Source organism: Oryzias latipes, chromosome 5, assembly GCF_002234675.1.
Source record: "Oryzias latipes chromosome 5, ASM223467v1".
Lineage (NCBI taxonomy): Eukaryota > Metazoa > Chordata > Actinopteri > Beloniformes > Adrianichthyidae > Oryzias > Oryzias latipes.
The window spans coordinates 15,250,188-15,276,341 of record NC_019863.2 but is presented as its reverse complement, the minus strand read 5'-3'; the positions used below and the strand labels follow the sequence as shown (position 1 = coordinate 15,276,341).

Sequence of the window (26,154 nt, the reverse complement as noted above, 5' to 3'; positions counted from 1 at the left end):
CAAGAAAGGAAGCCTACTTTTTTCGTGTGATTAGTGAACAGTTTGCAACAAGTGCATTTCTCAGGTTTAAATGTCAGTGCTCATTGTGGTGTTGTGCATGTTCTCCCAAATCCATCCATCCATCCATCCATCCTCTGAACCTGCAGTATCCTTTTTGGGGTCACAGGCTTGCTGGAGCTTGTCCTACAGGGTCTGTTGGGAAAAGGTCAACGTTTTCAGTCTGTCACATTCACATTCACATCTAGGGGCAATTTAGAGACACCAAAGAAGGATGTTTTTGGACTGTGGGGAGAAGCCAGAGATCCTGGATAAAACCCATGCCTGCAAACCCCATGCTGTGCCACCATGCAGCCCTTTCACAATTATCATTTGTTTAATTTGGGTTTATCTTTTATAGGCGGTGGAAAAATGTTTTAGGGGATTTGTAGGTAGAATAATACATATTTGCTTGTAGAATCCCTTAACCTTTGTGCTATCCTAGGCACTTTAACGTTGGGAGTTGGGTCATCTAGACCCACTAGACAGTGCACTGAACCTTTTTTCTTCAATGATTTGTGATCTTCACTGGTGTCCATGGATTACATGAAATCTTTCCACCTTTATCCACCTTTGTCATGGTAGGGAGAACACGTCAATGTAAGGGTGGGGTCATCTAAGATAGCACAAGGGTTACACCAAAACACACTGAGTTGTTAAAATGATTTTAAAAATGTGCTTTCCTTTTAGTAAAAACCTTGCTGAAGTTTCTATATTTGTGCTTTTTAGGTTTCAAATGTAGCTTATTTCCTTTTATCACTCTTCTGATTCAGGTGGTCCAGGTCCCAGTGGAGTCCTGTGAGCAGTATGGTACGTGTGCTGAGTGCCTCAGCTCTGGTGATCCCCACTGTGGCTGGTGTGTTCTGCACAACATGTGAGTTTGCTCCCATTACCTTCTCCCCTCACATGCATTAAGGATTAAAATGTGGTCATTTAAAAAACTGCTCTGCTATAAGTGAGGATCAGGATCAGAGTGTAGATAATTTGTTTAGTTTAAAAAAAAAACACTGGTCTCCTGATCTTCTGATTGTCATTGGGGCAAATTCAAAAGTGGTTGCTAAATAGTGATGTCCCTTTTAAACAAAACCATTTAAAACAACAGAAGCTGCATGGATTCTATGTGTTATTATCTACTGAGTGAAAAGACAACTGGTGTTAATGGAGAAGGGAGGGATTAGTCTGGTAGTCACAGCGGGTGCACAGCTGCATTTGTGTATACCCATGGAGAGTTTTGGACCTGATGGACGAAGCTTATCTCCCCCATCTTAATTATCTGACCCCAGGTTAGCTTGCATAACACTTCGATATGGAGCAAAGGGGATTCAGAAGATTAAAAGCCTGTTTCTGAACCCGCCGCAGTGTTTGAAGCTGCCCTCAGCCTGGGATTTAACCCCGTCTCATCATTTCACGTCTGCATTTGAGCCAGCAGTATTTTGATGGTGATCTGCATTATTTAAATTGCAGCTTTTCATTTTATGCAAAAAGCAGTGACGTGTAAAAAGAAATAAATCATTTTCTAATGCATTTCAACCAGAATCACCAGCTTGTTTGTTTTTTCTTTGGGCTTGCTTTGTTATTTTTTATCATTTTTTTTAATTTATTGACCACTGTTAGGATAGGAATCACCTAAAGAATATTGTCCCATTGCACTTTCAAATTAAGTTCCACTTGTATGTCCTTTCTAATGCAGTTTAGGGGCTTTTTTGTAAAGAAGAACAATTTCTGATTAACCTCCACAGCGTGTTGACTGCTTTTAAGTTGTCACTTTCTTGCCCGTTGTGAAACAAAATGAAATCTAAACTCCTGCAGGGTGGCTTTGGGGTTTTAAGAACATGTACAAAAGCTTAAGGGGGATGGGGGTGGTTAATGAGAAAACAATCTTAATAAAAGGACAAAATAAAAGGCAATGACAGACAATCAGAAATGAAAGGCATCTCATGCCTGAAAGCACTTTGGTTGATGAGTGGTCAGAGGGTGAGCGTCTGTACTCTGGCGACTGTGGTCTGCCTTGTAGAAGCAGCAGCAGCTGCTGCCATGTTTCTACACCAACGGTTTACATGGAGCTGTTATTACAGCAGAAGCTTCAATGCTCTTTAAGATTTCTCAGGATGCACTTCCCCCTCACTAACATCAGGGCGTATATGAAAACATTGCTTGACTTTATCACTTGGATTCCACATTCAAAAAAGACACTCTTTTTCTTCTTTTGAAGATACATTGATGACTTTCTTATGTCTTATATTAAACATTGATATTTACTTGTCTTCAGATTAATATTGGACAAATTACAACAAAAAGTATCCTGGCAACTTCTTTTCATGTCCAACACAAAACAAATTGCTTAAGATGTTAAACTTATTTTGTTTTCTAACAGAAACTATATATTATATTGGCAGTCATACACTGGATCAGCTCTTTAATCTTAAAAGGAATTCCAAAGATATTGAGAGTGTGTTCATCTGATGCCCATGTTCCCAATCTGGTTTTGTAGACACAAAGAGAAGAAATTGAACTGCATCTTGTCATTGCTATCTACTGAGGAATGTTCTGGGAGTATGAAATAAAAAAAACTAATTGTTGGGGATTTTCGTGCAAACAGAACAGGAGCTTGGTTTATATTGCTGTTAGTGAGCCAGATTTCCCTTTGTCCCAGATTCGGTCTGTTGCTATTACAAAGTTCCTTGTCAAAGATCATCACAAAGAGTTTGGTGTTGGAGACTCTCAATCTCAACTGTTCTTAGATGACGTAGTCCGTTTGGCTTCTTGAAGTCATGACCTTCAGGTCTCTGTGGATTTGTTTGGTCCTAAGTGTGACATCCAAAATGGCAGCCATTTGTAATTATTACGGCCATACATTTGTGTCTATTTATCCCAGTCTCAACAATATAGACAGTTCATGCACAAAATGCAGACCTTATATATATGTACAGTACATACCAAAAGTTTGGACACACCTTCTCATTCAAAGAATTTTTATTTTATTTTCATGACTATGAAAATTGTAGTTTCACACTGAAGGCATCAAAACTGTGAATTAACACATGTTGAATTTTATACATAAAAAAAAGTGTGAAACATCTCAAAATATGTCATATTCTAGGTTCTTCAAAGTAGCCACCTTTTGCTTTGATCACTGCTTTGCACACTCTTGGCATTCTCTTGATGAGCTTCAAGAGGTAGTCACCTGAAATGGTCTTCCAACATTCTTGAAGGAGTTCCCAAAGATGCTTAGCACTTGTTGGCCCTTTCGCCTTCACTCTGCAGTCCAGCTCACCCCAAACCATCTCGATTGGATTCAGGTCCGGTGACTGTGGAGGCCAGGTCATCTGGCGCAGCACCCCATCACTCCTTCTTGGTCAAATACCCCTCACACAGCCTGGAGGTATGTTTGGGGGTCATTGTTCTGTTGAAAAATAAATGGTCGTCCAACTAAACGCAAACTGGATGGAATAGCATGCCGCTGTAAGATGCTGTGGTAGCCATGCTGGTTCGGTATGCCTTCAATTTTGAATAAATCCCCAACAGTGTCACCAGCAAAGCACCATCACACCTCCTCCTCCATTCTTTACGGTGGGAACTAGGCATGTAGAGTCCATCCGTTCACCTTTACTGCGTCGCACAAAGACACAGTGGTTGCCTTGTGTTCTTTAGCCCAAACAAGTCTCTTCTGCTTGTTGCCTTTCTTTAGCAGTGGTTTCCTAGCAGATATTCTACCATGAAGGCCTGATTCACACAGTCTTCTTCTAATAGTTGTTGTAGAGATGTTTCTGCTGCTAGAACTCAGTGTGCCATTGACCTGCTCTCTCATCTGAACTGCTGGTGACGTGTGATTTCTGAGGCTGGTGACTCGGATGAACTTATCCTCCACAGCAGAGGTGACTCTTGGTCTTCCTTTCCTGGGGCGGTCCGCATGTGAGCCACTTTCTTTGTAGCGCTTGATGGTTGTTGTGACTGCACTTGGGGACACTTTCAAATTTTTCCCAATTTTTCGCACTGACTAACCTTCATTTCTTAAAGTAATGATGGTCACTCGTTTTTCTGTACTTAGCTGCTTTTTTCTTGCCATAATACATCTAACAGTCTATTCAGTTGGACTATAAGCTGTGTATCCACCTGACTTCTGCACAACACAACTGATGGTCCCAACCCCATTTATAAGGCAAGAAATCACACTTATTAAACCTGACAGGGCACACCCGTGAAGTGAAAAACATTTCAGGTGACTACTTCTTGAAGCTCATCAAGAGAATGCCAAGAGTGTGCAAAGCAGTAATTAAACCAAAAGGTGGCTACTTTGAAGAACCTAGAATATGACATATTATCAGTTGTTTCACACTTTTTTGTTATGTATACAATTCCACATGTGTTAATTTATAGTTTTGATGCCTTCAGTGTGAATCTACAATTTTCATAGTCATGAAAATAAAAAAAATTCTTTGAATGAGAAGGTGTGTCCAAACTTTTGGTCTGTACTGTATTTAGGTATTAGAACATTCTGTTCATGAAGGAAGTACGAAAAAACTGACAGATTCCTGTAGCACCCACAGTAAAGTAGACTTTGTACTGATTTATAGAAGAGAAAGTTGAGTCAGGAGACAAACTCTCAGTCACTGTGTGTTATTACCTTCACTTACAGCTGTAAGCTGTGGTTTCTGAACCATTAAAGTTCAATCACAAGCGGCCAAAATGAGCTTTCTTTGCAAAATGACGCCTTCTTTTAGAGGTTAGGTGAAAAGTTTAACTATCCCTGATAAACTGGAGATTTTGCTTTGGAAATGGATGTTACAAGCACCAAATAATGAGCTTATCAATATATCTCACATTTAACAATTTTGATATCACTAATTCTAGGTGCTCCAGGAGGGATCGCTGTCCACGGATGGATGAAAGCTTCCGTTTTGCCACTGACATTGACCGCTGTGTGAAGGTCATTTCTCACCCAGACAGCATCGCTGTATCAGCACATAGTGTCCCTGTAAGTCTGCTCATCCTTCCAACAATCATGGTGCAGTCACTCCACTCAAAATGTCAGTGTGCTTCAGCAATCAGCATGATTAGCTTTGAACAGGCACTTGTAAAGTAAGAGTTTGGTTAAATCCAAACATAATCAAACATTTTTGGTCTCAAATTTACTTGTTAGGATAAACTAAACTAAACAAAAGAAATGTGAAAAATGCAGTCTTTACTTTCATTTCAGAAATTGAAAGTGTAGCTCAGCTTAATTAATCAGTAGCCATCTCTATGAAATCTGGGGTTTGGACTGTTTTCTAGGTTCATTAAGGTGAACGATGGGAATCGACTCACAGCTGACTGAGAACCGTTCTTTATTTCGTTTATTTTTTCCTCCCTTTTTACACGTTAACATAAATGCTCAAACAAGCTCCTCCTACTAATTTCAGATGCAAATATCACAGGAGTTGTGAATCCCGATTCAGGCGAGTACTTCCAGCAAAAAAGAAAAGAGGAGAGTGCATGCAGCGAGCAGGGCAGTGGTGGGTGTGGTAGTGGTGGTGGGGTCTCGCAGCACGTGCAGGCCACAGCCACGCGCAGGGAGCGCCCTCCTGTTTCGTTCTGGAGTAGTCATGAGTTTAAGTTGTTCTGTTTTTGCATGGAGCTTCAAAGAAGCCTGATTTGTTTCTCATTGTGTAGAAATAATGAGTTTCTTAATTACATTTTGTTACCGTATTTAAGTTTATTTTTTAATGAGGTGATCTTACAATAGTTAAATAAACTTTTTTAACCACTCCTGACATCCTGACATAACACTCACTACATTAAGTGTTTTGTCACTTAATTTATGTGTTTTATCAAACCTCCAAAATGCACACATGTCAAATAATTGAATAAAATTATGTTTAAATCTATTGTCAGAAATGTTTATTATTAGATTAAGTTTAAAGGCACATGTTCTTATCTTCTGCTGCACAGCAGTACCTATAGTTTATGTTCAGAAGCAAAGTTCTTAAATAAAAGAATTACATTATTAAAAGTGCAAGTAAATTTACTGATTTAGGAGGATAATTTTTGACATAGAATTTTATTTTGAAAGGAACTTAAATGTGCTGCTATCAGAGTAAAATAAATCATAATTGTTATATAGCCAATTTAAAAATATAACACTGTTACAGTTTAAATATTGTTATAATTTAAAAGTTAGATGTCATAACTAAATGACCTAATAGGCCCAAAAAATGTGTTTTCTTTTATAAACGGTGCAGTGAGATTTTGTGGCTCTAATTGATCCAGCTCTCAGCCCATCAATCCTCCCTGTGATTATTCCAGGATTAAATTAATAAACTCCAGACTGTCTTTTTGAAAATGAATAAACATAAAAAGAGCCAAATTCTTTATTAACATTGTCTCTAAATTTCTTATAGCTCCTGCTTGAGGTAAACAATGTCCCAGACCTTTCTGCTGGAATTACATGCTCGTTTGGACAGCAGACCCAAGCGGATGGGCACGTAAAAGGAAACAGAGTTATGTGTCTCTCTCCAGCTGGAAAGGAGGTCCCACGGATTCCAGAAGGACAAGGTGAATGCATCAGTGTTAAAGGAGAACTTAACCCAAATGATTCAGCTATAAAATGAGCTATTTTGAATGTGTTTGTGTGAGGTAAAAGGTAATGTAGAATTTCATCTGAATATATGTTTAAACTCAATCTTTTGATAATCTGACTGATTTTATTTACCGTATTTATTTTGGCAACAAAAGTAGTCAGCTCCACTAGGAAAGCAGACACCAAAAAACTTTAAAGTCCCACTACAATCATTTTTGTAAAAGTGCTACCAGTGGTCTTTTAATTATGATGATGCCATTTTAGCCTAAATTTAAAAAAAAAAAAAAAACTGTGTTGCTTTTTTAGGACACAGTTTCTGCAGAGCAGCAGTAGTTCAGTAGAACTTTGCCTCTGAGTTGTGAGCGGGGCTGTTAATGCAGAGTGAGCCCTTCTCCATTTCCTTTCATCCATCTATTTACACACTCTCCCGCTGGCTTACAGAAATTATTGAAAAGAAAATTATTGAAGTCATTTAGCCATACAGTTTTGAGCAAGATGCCAGCTCAGACGAGGAAAACAAAGATGTGCATAGATCTAGTTGGGTTCAAGCAGATGCGTCAGAATGGAGCAAAGAAGGTAGCTTGGGGCTTGTCATAGTAGCTTCACACAACTTCAAGATTTTTCCAATGACATTATTTCAACTGCTCCTGATTCACAATTGTTTAAAAAAGAAATACTCAGAAACACAATTTTAACCCTAATTTTCTTTATAAATGTCCTCCATCATGAGAAAAATGCCATAACAACATGTTAAAAACGCCCAAAACACAATTTTGATCAGAGTGGGTCTTTAAAAAAAAGTTCTCCACCATTAACCATTATTTTCCCCCAATCTTACAATTCCAATATAAATCTTTATTTTCTTTTCGTGGACCTTTGTTTTTCATGAGCTCTGCTGCTCTTCATTGTGTTTCAGACTGGGCTGGTGTAGAGCTGCGGCTGAATTCAAAGGAGACGGGTCAAATGGTGGCCAGCACGGAGGTGAAGTTCTACAACTGCAGCACCCATCAAATGTAAGTATGGCTGCCCATCCCCCTCTCTCGCCAAGCCTTTGATTTGTTCGATAAATGGAAGAGCACAACTTAATTTAGGGCACTGATGTACTGATGCTCACAACCCCACTTAAGATTGCTCTGTTAGATAACCTCTGAGTTCAATTTATCTGACAGTTTTCATTTAAATCAGCAAGAGGCATTTGCTTCGACTTTGCCTTTTAGAGTGGCTGTGTGTAGGCTTAGTGCTTTTTGGTTTGTGAAGCTTACACTTTTATTCTTACAAATGTCCATGAAAGCATACTGAGATAAATGTGTGCAGCACTGTATTACCTATCTTTGATTTTGTCTTGAAATGTATATTCTCCAACTGCAGGGGTTTGGTACCAATTGGAAGCTCCTACTTTGGGATGCGCTTCAAATATTGTTTCACCTTTTTCAGAGTTTTTTATTTCTACTGCTATGTAATTTTCTCTTTAAAGCAAAGCAAGTGTAACAAACTTTACAAAATTATGAGTGTAACAAAGAAAAATTATTTTAAATTTGAAGTCAAGTTCTTATACTGTGTATTTAAATAGGATTCATAGGCATTCTAAACGTTATCTCAAAGTTTAGAATTTTAAAATGATCAATACATTAATTTAAACTTGATTTGACGGGGTTTTTTCACTGCTTGAGACAACCTAGTTAAGCTGGAAGCTTTGAGAACAAATGCAGTATATCAGAAGGTCATCAAAGCAAATTCAGAATTGTCTTAAAACGTATCAGGGTCTCAGTCATGTGATGTAAATATGTTGGCCAACACTAGATTTTCAACAGTTCGAGTTTGATTGCAAATGCTTGCACGGGGTCAGTGGTTTATTTTAAAGATAAGAATGGTTTTGGTAAACTGTCATTAACATAGTAAGAAGCTACCATAAGCAGATGTATTTAGGAATATTTTTACATCTTCAAAAGGTATTAGGCTTCTCAAGGTGTAGCAGCAAAATACAATATCTAGCCTGGTTTAGTTTTTTCTGCTCAAACCATTAAACTAACCTGTCGGAACAAGACCAAGTGGGTCAGTTTCATAGTAAATTATCACACTCAGTATACTTGAGTGTCTGGACTTAATGAAAAGAGGAACAATGGTCATGTTGGTAAAATGATGCTGAAGTTGGAACTTCTGGTAAAGAGGTCTTGAGGGTGACCAAATAGGAGGTTATTGGGTGCAGTCAAAGAGGACATGAGTGGTTGATGTGAGGAGAAAACTGAGGATAGGATTATATAGAAATGGAAGATTTGCTGTAGAGTCCAAAAAAGTAGCAAATCTTGGTTGCTGGTTCAAAGCAGAATAAATGAATGTCTTTGATTATGGCATGGTTGTATGCTATGGCTTGTTTTTTGTCCTTGAATATATAGCAAAGAACATAGTTGGTGTCAGTGATGGCTGCCCTGTCATCTTGGTTCAATTTCTTTATTACTTTGTTTATAAAATTGGATAGTAAATCAAATATGTTACATTGAGCAGATTTTTTTTCAAATTAAACTGCAACAAGCAGTGCACAAAAAAACAAAACAAAACAGGGGATTCATAATCATTTTCGATCTTACATATTTATCTTAAATTTCGTCCTTGAAAGTGGCTTCCTGTGGGCCGCCATTCTCCAGGAACTGTTTCACAGATAAGCATTAGTCTCAACAGCACCGCCTTTTTGTCTGACGGCAGGTTGCCAGAAAATTGTATTTTAGAGACATAATATGCTCTATATTTTTGTCCTTTTTCTCCTGCCTCCAGGGCAGGTAAAATCCTGTAAATTAAAGAGCCCTTTATTTAAATGCCAACCAATATAAGCCCCCTAACTGAGTGAGGAAGCTGTTATGACTTGAAGGCATTTTTGCAAATGTCAGATGTATTAATCATAATTGTAAACTGTGACACAAGTCTTTCTTTCTCAACAACAATTAGGAACAGTGACAGTGGTGGATCTTATTATGATGAATGTCAATTAGCGACATTTGCCACCTTTGAAGCACATCTACAAGAGACAGCAACTTGCAATGTTTTTTCAGCAACTTTAGACATTTAACATTAAAATTAACATATAACATTTAAATTCCAGATTTTTAATTCACATACAATGTTTTCAATGTTAGTCCATACAATAAAAATATGATGCATGATTAAAAAAATAGGCACAATAATATTTTATGTATATATATATATATATATATATATATATATATATATATATATATATATATATATATATATATATATATATATATATATATATATATATATATATATATATATATATATATATATATATATATATATATATATATATATATGTGTGTGTGTGTGTGTATATATATATATACACACACACACACACACACACACACATATATATATATATATATATATATATATATATATATATATATATATATATATATATATATATATATATATATATATTTAGTATATATTTAATATATATTTATATATATATTTAGTAAAAGGGGACAAACTTTTTTTGAAAGTAACACTATGTTCTTCTAGTTTATTGAAATATTTAAAGCTTAGAGAAACTACTACTACTGCAAATGCTACTACTTCACACCTGTATTTTGAATATCTGAATCTTTGTATTTGGCCTTTGAACAGCTTAGACTGGTGCTTTTGATTTTAGTATCCAGTCTGTTTTACAAGGTCAGTTTATTTGAAAATACAAGGTTGGAACAGAGAAAAAGGGTAAATAAATTACCAATTAAAATGGAAATTTTACCCCAAAAAATGAATTAGCCTTTCTAAAACTACAAGATTAAATTTATTCAGAATTTATCAATAATCCATCAATTTTTGCTGACTTTGATCCGGGGGGAATTTTATATGTATAAATTCAATTTGGTTGCCAAACATTTTTGAACAGCATTTAATGGCACTGCAGACCAAAATCCTGAAGGAAAATAGCAAATTTATGAAAAAAACATGAAGTCAACAGGTGGACAAAACATGCGATTAATAATGCATTCATAAATAAATCTGGTGCATTAGCTCACTGTGCATCCACATGACATCTATTCATATTAGACTTTAAACCTAAATGCCACTATGTCACCACCATATTAGGCCATTTCACAAAAACAGCAGGAAGCTCATCACAACTGCTTCACACCAGTATGGCCTCTATTAGCTGCTGGGCGACCCTGTGTACTCCTGTGATTAATATTTCATGCCAAACATGCTCCAAATCCAGCACCTTTCTACTCACAACCCCCACCATCCCTTCAGCATTGCATCATCCTCTATAATTAATTATAAAGTGTTTTCAGCACCCTACCAGTCCAGTTTTATCAGTACCCAGCCCTCCAAAGTCTTTTTCCTCACACAGCAGCACACATTTTCATGTCCACACTTGCCTCAGGCAGCAAATTATTATCAAAATGTAATACTGCTGAACTACATTTATTGGCATTTGTTGCTTGCTATCACTCATTGGTTTTATTGAATTCCTTGAGCTTGCATTTTCTTAACTGAAGAATACCCAACAAATAAGGTGAAAGACAGTTTCTACTCCTTCACATCTTTTTAGAGAAAAGCAAGAGAACATTTACAATGTTAAACCCCTCAGTGTCTCTGTCGGTACATCTGCTGTGCAAAGCTCATCTCTGTTGTTTCAGCACTGCGTCCATGCTTCATATCCAAAATGTGATTAAAGGGAGTCCAGTGAAGCTGTTTGAAATATATTTAATCCAAAATTGACCGCTGGCTGTAGACAACTGAATCAGAACCAAGGACGTTGTACAGTTCTCTTTATGTACTCAGCTGTTGCCATGACCTTAGGTTTATCAAATTGTTTAGTGTTTAATGTAATGCAGACGCATATGAAATATATTAGGTCCTTAAATAAGGATCACATCATGTGCATGGTTTATAGTTAAAACATTGCACGTAGGATTTAAGTCTTAATTTAGCCTAAAACGTAACTGCTATAATTTTGCTTTATTCCCAATTATTCTCAGCAAAAAAGATGTTGCAGTTTTTTTGCCTGCAGAAATATATCCCCAATTAAATGGTCTTTTAGAGTAAAATGTGTCTAAGTGTTATTGCAACATGCACACTGTTTAAAACCTAACATTTTAAAAATGCACATATGTGTATTAAAATATTGACATTCTGCATGCAGTATTTAGTAAGGTGTTTCTTTTCTCCTGCAGGTGTCTGTCCTGTGTGAACAGCACTTTTCGCTGCCACTGGTGTAAATATCGCAACTTGTGCACCCACGACCCCAGCAGCTGTTCTTTCCAGGAGGGTAGAGTCAATGGTTCAGAGGTACAGCTGCATAAAAACTATACCTAACTGAAGCAAAGATTTTTAACACAATGAAATGTCACACCATTGCCAATTAGGTAGAATACAGCAAAACCTAGACCCGAACAAGTAGGCAAGACTAACACTGAAGAAGCACAACATTTTGGACACTGACAGTTCTGTTGGACCCAGAGGGTAAATAATGTCAGTAGTATCATTTAATAATCCTCCCATGCTTTATTATATTATTTTTCCAGAAAAGTACAAATAAATGAAAATTAAAAAATAAAATAAGCAAAACCTTTAATGTTTTAATGTTTAATAAAAGTAACAACTGCACCTCACTAATAAATCCAACAGATAACACAAGCTGGTAAATAGCATGAGTTGCCTTGCCAATAGATTATTTGCCCTGTATTTTCATCAAAAATCAAAAACATGAGTTGAAGTAATCAGAGTAAAATTAAAATAATAAAACCTTTTTCTGTGCCTTTTGTATTCTAGATAGCAATACAGTAAAGCAATTCAAATTTTGGTTTGATAGTTTATTTAAACCAACATAAATCCCATGGGGCTAAAGGGTGGTAGCTACAACACAAAAAAAAAACAATGATCTCAAGGATAAATGTGTAAAGAAATGTTCTTAATTCTATTTTTAGATACTTTTTCTGGTGGAAAAAACATTTCCACAAACTAATAACATCAAATTTCCCCATTGTTAGAAGGCCACATTTTTGTGGCACCAGTCTATTGAATAATCGTGGATGTAATTCAGTTGTGTCCAAAATGGAGCACAACAGAGATACTGCTAGAAAGCATTGACTGAACTGTTATTAGGATTGCATATTCTCTGTTTTTCCCAAATAAGTTATGATTTTATATTAGCTATATATAGTAACATGCCAGTAACCCAATTCACATTGATAGAACACACTTAGTAATTTAGCTGAAGTTATATTACATATATGCTTTTCTAGAGAGTGAAGTGCAATGCATGGAAATGGCATTTGGATGGTTTATTAACTCCATTTGCCCTTTTAATCCCTGTGCAACTTTAATCTTGCATATTTATGTAACATAGTAGGGGACATGGATGGCACAGACAACATCAAATGTATTGTATGGGTTATGTAAATTTAAAATATAAAGTATATGCATTATTTTAGGGTTTAACCCCTTGACACCTATTGATGCATCAAACCACTTCTGCTACAAATGTAGCTTATTTAAGCATCTACATGAAAGCAAAGACATTAGATAATTTTCATAACTGGATTTAAATCCAAGTGTCGATGCGTCATTGATATTCATTTAAAAAGAAAAGAAAAAAAACAGTGAAATTCCCATGACAGCAACACGTAATTTTGAGGGGGGTGTAAGACATTATATGTTACTTATTTATTTACTTTTCAGGACTGCCCTCAGCTACTTAACTCTGGGGAAATTCTCATTCCTGCCGGCGAGGTCCGACCCATCACCCTGAGGGCCCGAAACCTCCCACAGCCACAGTCAGGCCAGAGGGGCTACGAGTGCGTGGTTAACGTACAGGGTGCCAGCCATCGTGTCACTGCTCTGCGCTTTAACAGCACCAGTGTGCAGTGCCAGAACAGCTCGGTAGGACCTCAAACACTTAGTGGGAGCTCCATAGCTGTTAAGAGAGGCAGACAGTCTGGATGCTGTGTAGGAAATGTGCGGAGGGTGCATCAGCATTTGTGAATACTGCCTAAGGTGTGCAACCTTCTCGGGAGAAAGAAAAGGGAAAGCGCTCAGAAAAAGTGCAACAGTGAGAAAGGAAAACAAAATGAAAGGTGTTGCATGACCGCAGTAAAACAACATGGCTTCACCACAACTAAACAAATTCAGTAAAATATACTATAAGATCAGAAATCTGAGTTGCACGTCACATTTCAGCACAAATGCCCCCATTTGGCAAAATATGAAATCAGAATTTTTTTAAGGCGGGGAGGAAGGGGCGACCAAGCCAGGCTTTGTGTCTCTACATGTCAAAGAGGACAGGAGCAGACAGCCAAAGCAGAAAATGACAGATGGTTAAAAGCCTTGTCTCTCTGCTCCCCTTTCATCCTCTCATTTCCCCCACTCTGTCTCTTTCTGTGCCTTTCATACATGCTCTCCCCTCTGTCTGTATTTAACCCTCTCTCCCCCTCCCTGCTTCCACTTTCTGGACATTTTCTCAATCTCTGGTTCTGCTTTTCAGTACATGTACGAGAGTGTGAAGATCAGTGATTTGGCAGTGGACCTCTCCATCATATGGAACGGCAACTTCATCATCGACAATCCTGAGAAGATTAAAGGTGCCTTTGCTATCCATCACTGCTGAGCCAGAAGCCTGAAAAGTACTCAATCCACAGGAGAAAGATACTTTATAGAGAGCACTTCAAGGCTCCCAAAGGACCTTGGGAGAAAGTTCTCAATAGGAAGGAGTGTTATCAAAAAGCACCCAATCACTTCGGTGCTCTTTGAGCACGAGGTTCATCTTCATAGTTGTCCAGCTTTACTCTGTCACTTTTTTGCTTCCTTTCATTCAATATTCCAGAAGCAGAATAAGTATTTTTTTATGATGGGATTTGCATAATAACATTAACATCTTCAGGGATCTAAACAATGACTGTCATAAATTGTAAGGATTTAGTCAACTATTTCATGTGCTACCTTGGACATGGGATTGTAGATAATTGATGCACATTAGGGCGTTTTTATAACATGAGTTTGCATTGTAACAGTCAGGTTTGTTCCATCTTCCTCTTGGTGGATGGGTTTTTATTAAAAACTTTTATTGGTTTTAAATAATCCAAACTCCATCTATCCATCTTCAGAAAAAAACTGAATCCCTTTTGGGATCACAAGGTTGCCTTAGCCAACACAGTTACTGATACACCGTGTTGGTCTGCTGCAGGGCCACACACTAACCCAAACATGCACACCTAGGGGTAAATCAGAGATACCAATTAACCTATGAAGCATGTTGGGCTGTGTGAGGAAGTGGCCAGAGAAAACCCACTCAAGCACAGGGACAACATCCAAACTCTACATGCAGGTCCCTGCCAGGGTTTGAACTAGGACCTTCTCACAGTGGCAAAAGTGCTAACCACTGTGTCCCATTACAGCTCTTTAACCAGCCATAACACAAATGCATGTTTTTTTTTTCTTCTCAAAAACCATCAGTCAGTTGATTTGTGGTGCACAGTTTATCTGAATATAAAAGTGTCAAGAATAGGTAGTTTTCATGTTTTATATCACTGTCTGACTCATAGTTTCCATCCATCCATTTTCTGGTTGTAGGGGCAGCAGTCTAGCTTGTTACCATTTAAACTTTTTTCATGCCTGACTTGGACTCTCAAACTGACATTTCTTGTCTCAGTTTTTTTTCTTAAGGCCAAACCTTCTTCCTGCTTTCCTCTGCAGTGCACCTCTACAAGTGCAGTGCCCAGCGGGACAGCTGTGGAATGTGTCTGCGGGCGGAAAAGAAGTTCCAGTGCGGCTGGTGCAGCGGCGAGGGTCGATGCACCATGAAGCAGCACTGCCCTCCAATTTCCCCCTATGCCAGCCGCTGGCTCGACCTCTCCTCCAGGAATGTCAAATGTACCAACCCACGCATTACAGAGGTCTGTTATTCATCCGGATCATTTCTCAAACATTCAGCTGTACATTTTAGTCATTGGACTTTTTAAAACTTTTTTCAAAAGTTTTATTCATCATGTCAGTGGGTTTTAAATAGAGGATTTAACTGGCTTTTTTGGTGCAAAATATCGAAGCAGTACAAGCTTTGTCTTTCATATCTCTGTTCCGATATACAAACGCCTTGGTATTTTATAATTCCAGCAAGGCAAAAATTGCAAATATTAATTTCTCCTCCAAGATCAAATTTGAAATGGTTGGCACTATCGTGTTTTAAAAAGGACACTACCTATACATCACAACCAAATCCAAGTCCCTGGTTAGTTAAAGTTCGACTGGTGTCAGGAACTGGTGGTGGAGGACCCACAATGCAGGAGACCAGGCTTGGTGACAGGAAATAAAACATTTAATAAACAAACTGAAACATGACAAAACTATGGTTAGAAATAAAAAGGGGACAATCAGAGCAGATGACCTGACAAGGATGAACAGAAACCAAGACACTTAAAGTAGGTTGAGGGCAATTAACTGAACTGAAGACAGCTGTGGATCATGAACCTGAAACTGGTGTGACTGACAAAAAGAAAACCAAAAACATGACCAAGAACAAAACCACAGAATCCTTACAACTGGTTTAACTTTCAATGCGCGTGTCTTCTAGGTAGAGCCCGTTAAGGTTTGTAGATGTTTTTCAGGTCTTCCCTCACGTTAGCCACTTTTCCTCTGTCTGTACTCTTTTGGTACTGTTCCAAAAAGCATGCCAGCTTAACTTGTCAGCTATAAACAGCAGACCAAGCTGTAAATATCAATAACATTTGTGTGTGGCCAGCATCCAGTTTTCCGGCCAAGTTTCTGTTTACCTGAAGCTGACTTACATTTTGTTCCATGCCTGCTGAGTGCTTTAAGTTCTTGACGGCTAAAAGAATTCAGTCTGTTTAGAAAGGGGTGATGGATCCTTTATGTCCCCAAACTCTTGTTCATTCTCTAGAATAAGGCACAGTGGGTCAGGCACATAGATGCAAGGCTCTTCCACTTCAAAGAACTGGGAGCCTTTGATGTCCCTGTCACATTATTAGTGTTTCTGAAGGAAGTGCAGTAGAATGAATCAACCATCCAATGCTGCTCGGGAGGGAAAGGCAGCTTGCTCTGGCATTGTTTCTGATCTGCTCTGTAGGTCCGAATGTATACAGCTTGGGTGACTAACCTTCCACTGGAGAGGACTGTGAATAGATTCTCAAGGCTGTTTGTTCACTGGATTATTTCATTACATTTTATTTTGAATTATAGCCAATGTCAAGGCTAAATACTTATATCTAAATTATTTTTGTGATTATTTTCTTTATCCTACAATATAAAAAGGTAAATTGAATGATGTGAAATCAATAGATTGAATTGAAAGCAAAATTATAATGATAAAATTAGGATTTAAAACAAAAAATACATTTTAAAAAAGAACCAGATCTTTTACGCACAAGATTTATCTTGCTGTTATTCTTTTATTTTATTTTTTTTAAAGGTCAGCCCAGTGGCAGGCCCAGTGGAAGGAGGCACACTTGTGACGATCAAGGGCCTGAACCTTGGCCTTTCTTTCTCTGAGCTGGAGGGTAATGTTGAAGTGGCAGGAGTGCAGTGCACCCCCAAGGAGGAGGGATACATCACTGCTGAACAGTAAGACATCCCTCTCTCTGCTCCTATTCTACGACTTACATAAGTCTTCTGTCCATAATGTCAGCACCCAAAATCACCCAAACAACTTACAAAAAAGGCAATCTTCTCCCACGGTGACTTTCTCTTTCTCAAAGACGCTATAAGACGGTGGCCTGGCCTGTGTGTAAGCCAGGGTTTTAGGATTGTGACAGGCTTTACAACGCTCAACTGTAGTCAGAGTGGAAGGAAGAAAGAGGCAGCCTCTGCCGTTGCTGTTTTGAGGCTGTCGGCACAGCTGTAATTGAAATGCGCTGCATGTCGCTGACTGGAGGGACAATCTGTTAGCCATGTGTTTCTCTCACAGCCATGTAATGTGATTTAGCTCAGGCTGCAGGGACTTATTTATAACCTTGTGAAAAAATAAAAATAAAAACAAAACAAAAGTAACATGCCAGCAGAAAAATTGGAAGCTCACATACTCTATGAATATAAAGTTGTGCAGGAAGGATTCATTGCGTTGTCTTATTGCTCTGAGAAGTGAGTTTCCGGAGCAGAGCAGTGACTTCAGAAGGGGCCATTCATTTGGCTCCCACAGTGCTTTAAACATGGCATTACAGCTGTTGCAACCATTAATTTCAGCATGGGGTCAGTTGCTATAATGACTTATTCATGGTGTACTTCATCTTATTGACCTGACAGGCAATACTGATTGATTAAAGAAACCTCTATGTTGTCATAGTAACTGGAGGTAATGGTGGGTGGCAGTTGAGCTAGAGATGGTTTGGGGTATAGTTTATCATTTGAGTTATATTGCCTTTATAGGGTTTCCATTAGGAAGAAAAATGGCCTTTTGTATTGACCCACAACTTCTATGAACGTCTGCTTCACTCACAGTGACCAGAGGAGGTCATCTTCTAGCACGGAAGCTCGACAAATGTGATTCTGATTAGATGTTTTTTTTGTTTGCATTTACCTGCATAGTTCTTACAGTAAAATGCATGACATCTGTGCTCTGTACTTCATCTGGACTTCAGTGCCTTCTGAAGAAAAAAAAATGTTTTTGCGTTATGCCCAGAATAAGGTAAACCTCAAAAGAGAAGCAAATAATGATTTCACTGCATAAAACGAGCAAAAACTTTGCCAAACATTAAATGGTTGGTGTCCAGGTGCTGCTTTTCAAGTGAAGATTAATCCATCAGCAGCACTGCGCAAATCTCTGAAGAATTTATTTTCCGTTAGCTGGTTTGGAACACTCAGTCACCACTTGCTATTACAGTTGTAGATGAGAAAACTTCAGCAATCATTTTGAAAAGCAAATATTGCTTTTCTTCATTTTTCAGGAGATAAGAAGAATTATTGCTTTGTTGTCACTGTTTTCCAAGATGTTGCTCTAAGCAACTTTATCCCTCACAATTTACTTTATTTTCTCTAATGGCAAAATGGTCTTTGCTATTCACATATACTGATTTATTTAGCGTATTTTAAGCTCTGCTAGTGGCCTCTATGATGTCCTATACGTTTAGCGTAAGTCTTGTTTTACACACGGTTGAATTTGTGCTTCGGTTTTGACAGGATTGTTTGTGAAATGACCGTAGCCCCTGATGGAAGTGTACCAGGTCCAGTCAAGCTGTGCATTGATGAATGCAAACCAGAACTACAGGCGCTGTCCACCCAGCTTTACTCTTTTGTGGTAATTTGTGGTACATTGAAGTTGACTTTAAAATGAACATAAAAAAAGTCAAAGAGAACATTTAACAAACTTACAGGTGAAGCCCGCACTTTTATCTGTTTACTTGTATTAATAGAGTTTGTAAGTAATTTTGATTTAAATTGTCTTCTTTTTGTGTACTTTATACCAAGTTAAAATGACTATTTATTTTACTATATTTAAGTCGCTCCTTGGTAAGCCTTCTTTCCGTGTAAATTGGGGTTTAATTATGTAAAATTTGAGCTAAATAAATAGTGTGTATGTTGCACTGTGATTTGTGTTGAAATATGTTTTAGTAAACCCCAGTCCTTTATAGAGTCCAACCATGGTGGCACTGATCCCAGGCAGAGGACCTGAATCAGGGGGAACCAAGGTCACCATTGTTGGAGAAAGTCTGGATGCGGGGAGCAACATTAACATACTCTTCGGGAATCAGACATGTGAGCTGTTTAAGTAAGTCTGATTACTGTTGTTAGTCCCATTATTGAGCATTTAAACATTTATAATGCTGATATAAGGCAATTTTTAATTTACAATCAAACACTGGATAAAGAAATCATGAAATATGTTTGTGTCTTCATCTTAAATAAAGAGTTCAAAGATTGTTTTTAGGTTATTAAGTCAAAAGCATTACATTTTGTTCCTTGTATATTTATAGACACCTATTAAAATATGAAACTTCTCTATGATAAAAGTTCACAAAGTGAGGAAAGGAAGCCATTAGCCAGAGAACTCTTTAATTAAAGTTTTCATCCATAATGTGTCTGTGAAAAAGAGGAGATTGGCCAGACTTTAATGACCTCTCCCCTCATGCATGGCATAGAACTGCATGAAGTCGGGGATTTGCTGCAGCAGAAGTGAGTGGGCCGTCGCAATCTGAGACATGAATAAAATCCCTTTCTTGGTGCTCCCGCTAGGAGGACCAATTTGGAAATCGTATGCTTCTCTGGTCCATCAGTGACAGGAGCGGGGCCAGTGCAGGTCAGTTTGACTGTTGACCGAGCCAGAGTTCCTGGAAGTTTGTCCTTCGAGTACATAGAGGACCCGACAGTCCAGCGCATTGAGCCTCTCTGGAGCATCACCAGGTAATACAGATCAAACCAAAAGACTGCTGTTCTTTTTTAGTGATCAGGACCTCACTGTGTACAACACTCAATAACATAGAAAGCATTTTCAAACTGGAGCTTGTATGCTGCAGAGTTAGCATTCCCCGTCCTTAACGGATTACATATGCAGTGGATGTGATTTTGATCATAAACTGCTCTTCCTTTTGCTCTGTTGTGTTACCACATGTTTCGACTGTACTGACTCCATCTGAGAACAATGGATTCAAAATAATTCAGCATTTAGTTAAACAGGTCTTACTGTTTCTTACATTCACCTAATTGTAAAGTAATAGTAAAGTTACTTAACAATTGTAAAGAAAATTATCTTCTGCAGTTTGTTAAGATTGCAGTACATAATTAAGATTTTGTAGCACTCTGTTAAAGCCTTTGTTAAACGATTTTCTTCTCAGCTGAAACAGATTAAAATAATACAAATGACAGTATATAAAATTAATTTTGGACACAGTTGTGTCCCAATCCAAGAGGGGAACATTACCTGCACTCCATTAAAGAAAAGATGGCACTTAAATTTGGGTTTAAATGGGATTACCCAGCTCTGCGTCCCTGAAGATTAGACTTCAAAGAAGTGGCCTGGCCTTCAGCTTGGTGACCAGAGCTTTGTAGTGTTGCAATAAATAAAGTGCCTTCACATGAATGTGTCTTCCAATATGAGGCCCTACAAGCTTAGGCAGCGTTTGAAGGGTAAGAAAATAAGAACTGGTACTCTGTCAGTTTGACAACACTGATGTGTTTTTAATAATATTATATTTTATTTTTCTCCTTTTCCGTTTTTCAGTGCCAGACTTTTTTTTTTGTTTAAGTTTGCACCACAGCAAAGCAAAGATTTCAAGGTCTTGTTTATTACGATCACATCTAGTACAGATATATAAACAACCGGCACCTGTGTTCATGATAAGCCGATCTCACAGCTGCGGATGAATATGAAGTAGCAACCAGCTGGTTCTTCATTTGATCAGCCTCTTCTACCCAATAACAAATAGTAAGCTTTAAGCTAAATCCCAGCAAACAACACATCAGGGCAGATCTCCGGAAGATGTTGATGAAAAAAATCAATTTTTCTGTGATCTTTGCTGTAATGAAACCATGGTGGAAAGATGTTTGGCAATCGCTATCAAGAAAGTTTGGACATTTCCAGTTGTTAGGTGGTGAAATACATATATTAATTATGTTTTTTTTTTTCTGTCTAATTAGTGGACACACCATACTGACAGTGACTGGAACCAACCTGGATGTAGTTCAAGAGCCTCGGGTCAGAGTCAAATATGCTGGCCAGGAATCGGTCAATGTGAGTGAGACAGATCTTAGTCTATTGTAGATCTCTGTCAAGTTGAGAAGCTGATAAAACTAATATGTTAAACTTTAAATTAATTGTTAGGTTTTCCAACCTGTTTTTTTTAATATTTCCTGAGAAATCAAACATTTGTGGACATAAAAGTGTTTTTTACATAACATGGGAGTAAAGCTACTTTACCGCCCTCTGCAACTCATATTTAAGTGGCCACTTCCAATGGAAAGTCTATGTTTCAGACTTTCACATTAAAAACTCTCACATTCATGTGGACTGCACAAGTTTCTATGATAGTTTTCAAGCTCTACGTGCAAAACTTGTAGCCATTGAACGAATGCTGAAAGTTAAACCAGGTTTAACTTTGACCAATCAGGGACTTGGATTTGATAAGGACGTATGGATGGCGTTGCCTTTAATTTACAGAAGTTCCAACTGTTTGAAAATTGATGATTGAGGAGAAATTAATAACTGTGGATTATGCACGGCTAGAATTCTGACACAAAGTCTTTCACATATAGGAATAGAGCTGTGAAGGAACAAAGCCTGGAGCAAGATTTGCGAGATTTGCACCACTTTGACATGACGGACATCCGTTAGTAAACGATAGAAGAAAAAAGAGAACAAGCGCTTCCCTGCTTGTCCAGTATGTTCACCATGGGCTAATTGTGCATTCAATAACCCGTGTTTAGTGCGTTTTTGAACATTAAACACATGCCTGGTGTGTATGTAGCTTAACAGTTATTTAAGAAATGAATTTTAGCAGTAGGATTTTTTTTTTTTTTTTTTATTCTTGCAAGAACTGGTCAAGCAAGGCACCTTAGCAGTTGATGATTGTGCTGAAGTGTTGGTTTGATGCCAGAAAAAGTACAGTGCCCAACACATTCATTTCTTGACCAGTCAGGGATTTGTTTGCTGACAGAAATTATATCTTAAACTTCAAAAAGTCAGTACTAACCTGATGACTGACGAAGTGCCAGAAATAACATGATTGAACGCTCACTTTGGTAGGTGCATGTGTGCTGTTTTTTGAAGAACTGACATGTTTTTTGCTGACACTGATGTCATGATGTATTGAGGTGTGGGGATTGCATACAACAGCCATACTGTATGGCTGTATCTGTGACAAAAGGAAGCAGTGGGAACCATCAGTTATAAAGGGCAGAGCGAGCACACCAAAGGTTTACTCATATAAGTCTAATCTTTTAAAACCCAAAGAGCTTTTTTTATTTAAAACCTGTATTATTTATGTGGAAAACTGGCGAAAAAGGTAATTACTGGGTAAATATGTAACATAGTTTTCTTTATCACAGACTAAGAAGAAGAGGACATCTTTAAAATACCTTGCATTACTGAATTATAAAAGTGTTTTTATAATGGAGTAAAATGTATTAGCTCGCATTAACAAATCCTTTAATACAAGAACCAACTAATTTAATTGTCAATTTAAAATTTTAAATGGAATGTCACTGAACCTGCAATTGGTCTTTGTATTATATGATTACAGTTGTATAGGTTGTTTTTTAGACACAAGATTACTCACACTCCTGTTCACCCATGTAAGGTTTTTCTTAGTTATAATTTACGAAAAGAAATGTTAATTAGCACTGAAGATTAAAAAAACAGGTGAAATTGAATGAAAAATATGTGCAATCTCTGCCACCTTCTCTGTCAATTTATTTTCCTCTCCAAATTCACTTACAGCACAGATATGCCAAAGGTTCGGTGCTAAACAGTAGGGAAAACACCAAACATACAAAATGTGTACAGATGGATTTAATCATTTTGTTACAAAATCAATTTGTCCAAAACTGTCGGGAGGTGAGGAAACGTAAAGGTAAAGCGTGATTTTGAGAGACTTCTAGATACATGTCATAGGAAAAAATAAAGAAAGAAATAAAGTTACTGTTGCGACTGAAAAAAATAATAACAATGACAAAATCAACTCAACCTTTTGATGCAATTTAAATACCAAAACAGTCTTTCATTGTGGGGAAGTAAACTGCAGGAGGAAACTTGTAAGGAGCATTTTACATTGATTTCATTTTATTTTTCAGTACATGAGCTCACAACTACCTACTGTGGCAGAAAATCTAAAACAGCAAAGTCTTTCCTTTGTCAACACCATTTATTTGCTTCAAAAACGTGCATTGTTTATCGACATACATTGAAAAGGTGTAGTTTCAACTACCGCTAACAAATGCAGTATTTTCTAAAAATATGGTTGAGCATTTTAAATGTTTTATTGTGCATTGATTTGTCAATAGAAGGAGATACTCAAATGTTATTTGACTACGTTTATTTGTTGATCAGTTAGTAATATCCAAAGCATTTTTCATTATCTGTTGCTTGATGCTTGAATCGGTGCTCCTGTTTTCTTTCCTCTCCAGGTGTGCAAAGTCTTAAACACAACCACCATCAGCTGTTTTGCTCCATCCTTAAAGGCTGACTACACCAATGATCAGGAGTCGATAAAACACGTAGATGAGTTTGGCTTCGTCTTCAACAACGTCCAAGCTTTGCTTACTTTTAACAACACAGGCTTCATCTACTACCCAAACCCTTACCTGGAGCCCCTCAGCCTAACAGGTGTCCTGGAGCAAAAACCTGGAGCTCCAATTATTCTTAAAGTAAGCAAAAGTTAATCCAACCAGGCAACTGGAGAGAGAGAGACTTTAACCAGATGAAGCAAAGAATACATTTTAAAATATTTTTTTAAAACGCTGAATAAAAATATTGTAATTATTTTCTTCAAAGCTGTTTGTTAAGGTTGTGATCACCCAGAACCCATCTGCCACACACTAACACATGATATTAATTGTGTCTGTTGTTACTCATAGTAACTACATTTTATGCAGTCAAATAATAAATAAAATAATTTAAAATGTGTTGATGATGTTTTATTTTTAAAAAAGCTCCTTCTGTGTTTTAGGGCAGAAACCTGGTGCCGTCTGCATCTGGTGGGGCCAGGCTCAACTACTCAGTGCTGATTGGAGATGCTCCCTGTTCTCTTACGGTGTCTGACACTCAGTTACTCTGTGAGCCACCAAATCTCACAGGACAGCATAAAATCCTGGTCAGTATTAACATGCAGCTAAGCTGTCCTTTTTTCTCCGTTCTGTCTGCGTGAATGTGGGTCGAGCTCTGTAGGTCAGCGTTTTGTTTTTACGTCACTGTGTTTATGGGTCACTGCCAGGCTCTCCGTTACTCGCTGGCTTTCTGTCATTGTCTGTCACTCATGGTCTGTTAGGTTCCCCATTAAAGCTCATTGTCCTCTATAATTATTGACAGGCGCTCTGTTGTAAATAATCTGAAAAACAACAGGGGAAAAGAAGCTTTGTGCCTACTATCGTTTGAAACATATTTAATTTGGCTTTTTTATCCTGAACATGTCCAATTTTGATTAGTTGTAAAAAATGTCTTTATTCAGGTACAAGTAGGAGGTCTCCACATCTCTCCAGGAGAGGTCCACATCCGGTCGGACAGCCTCCTCACCCTCCCCGCTATCTCTAGCATCACAGCTGGAGGAGGCCTCCTCCTCATCGTAGTCATCATTGTTCTACTAGCATACAGGAGGAAGTCACATGAGAACGACCTCACTTTGAAGCGTCTGCAGATGCAAATGGACAATTTGGAGTCCAGAGTGGCTCTTGAGTGTAAAGAGGGTGAGCATATTTACCCCTCATCTTCACGTCTGATGTTTTGAAAATTGCAAAAATGTGTCATTTGTTTTAAGAGAAGGTTCAGTGTCTTTGTTTATAAATTGTAATGGAAAGTACATCGTTTATTTGGGTAATTTAAAAGCTTGTCAAGCTTTCACTTGGCTCTCTGCATTTGTCACACTGATTCTTTAAAGTGGAGCTCTTTAATTTACACTCCACGTCTTTAGCACTCAATTAAATTGACTTCTATTTTACTACTCTTGGATTATCTCTGGCCTTCCTCTGCTAAAAATACTGCTGTTTAGCAGCATATTTAACACAGTTCTGTCATCTGCAGCCTTTGCAGAACTTCAAACAGATATCAATGAATTAACCAGCGATCTGGACAGAGCTGGCATCCCTTTCTTGGACTATCGCACTTTCGCCATGAGGGTTCTCTTTCCTGGCATCGATGATCACCCCGTGCTCAGAGAATTGGAGGTGAGAAGCCTTTGAAGCAGGGCCAGAGCACTCTACTGCAGCTTTAATGTTTTGACCACAGGTCTGCTAAATGGCTCAGAATAACAAACAGAGAAGGATTTTTTCAGGAGCTTTTAAAATGCTGTCTGACAGTGAGGTGTGAGCAGATTAAAATGCATTCATAGGAAACAGTTTTCAAGGGTTATGGGGGTCAAAGAGCTCAGTCATGGTCAACATACTTTCATGTTTGTTTTTTTTCTTGGTCTATTTGCACCAATGTTAAATGGAATGTTAAATTTATAATAAAGCTTCCAGTTAGATCATGGTATAACACTCAAATTAGCATTTGGGCCACCATAAAAATAAAGACATTTACCAAAATAAAGTTGTGATTATACGAAATAAAAACAAAAAAAAAACGTAAAATTCTGAGAAAAACGTCAAAATATGATGAGAATAAACTTATAGAATTTTGAGGAAAAATGCATTATTTTATGATAGTAAAGTTATAGTTTCTTAAGGTATGAGTTGATTAAAGTCAGACATTTATTAGGCAAAAGTTTGTTTTGAAAAATATAAACAACAATGAGAAATTGGTTACTTCAGCACTGGTTTTACAAACAAGGAAATGCTAAGTCTTTTAGCGAGCCAGTATTGACTTTTTGGAAGAATAAGAGACATTGAAAAAAATTTGCTAATAATTCTTGACACACTAGGATTGGATTTTTGGCGGGCAACCGTTTACG

The 26,154-nt window shown here is 37.7% G+C and overlaps 1 protein-coding gene across 1 annotated transcript in view; it reads left to right on the top strand.

Moving 5' to 3' along the window:
* LOC101160644 (plexin-A2) overlaps positions 1-26,154 on the top strand; it is a 74,880-nt gene that overhangs the window by 32,598 nt on the left and 16,128 nt on the right. The window contains exons 5-21 of the mRNA XM_023954980.1: positions 810-910; positions 4,888-5,011; positions 6,414-6,567; positions 7,509-7,605; positions 11,791-11,905; positions 13,298-13,498; positions 14,100-14,196; positions 15,308-15,507; positions 17,037-17,188; positions 18,740-18,857; positions 19,192-19,328; positions 19,793-19,960; positions 21,194-21,287; positions 23,678-23,917; positions 24,220-24,363; positions 24,718-24,952; positions 25,287-25,429. Coding sequence (XP_023810748.1) covers positions 810-910; positions 4,888-5,011; positions 6,414-6,567; positions 7,509-7,605; positions 11,791-11,905; positions 13,298-13,498; positions 14,100-14,196; positions 15,308-15,507; positions 17,037-17,188; positions 18,740-18,857; positions 19,192-19,328; positions 19,793-19,960; positions 21,194-21,287; positions 23,678-23,917; positions 24,220-24,363; positions 24,718-24,952; positions 25,287-25,429 — 2,520 coding nt within the window. The remainder of the gene's footprint in view (positions 1-809; positions 911-4,887; positions 5,012-6,413; positions 6,568-7,508; positions 7,606-11,790; positions 11,906-13,297; positions 13,499-14,099; positions 14,197-15,307; positions 15,508-17,036; positions 17,189-18,739; positions 18,858-19,191; positions 19,329-19,792; positions 19,961-21,193; positions 21,288-23,677; positions 23,918-24,219; positions 24,364-24,717; positions 24,953-25,286; positions 25,430-26,154) is intronic.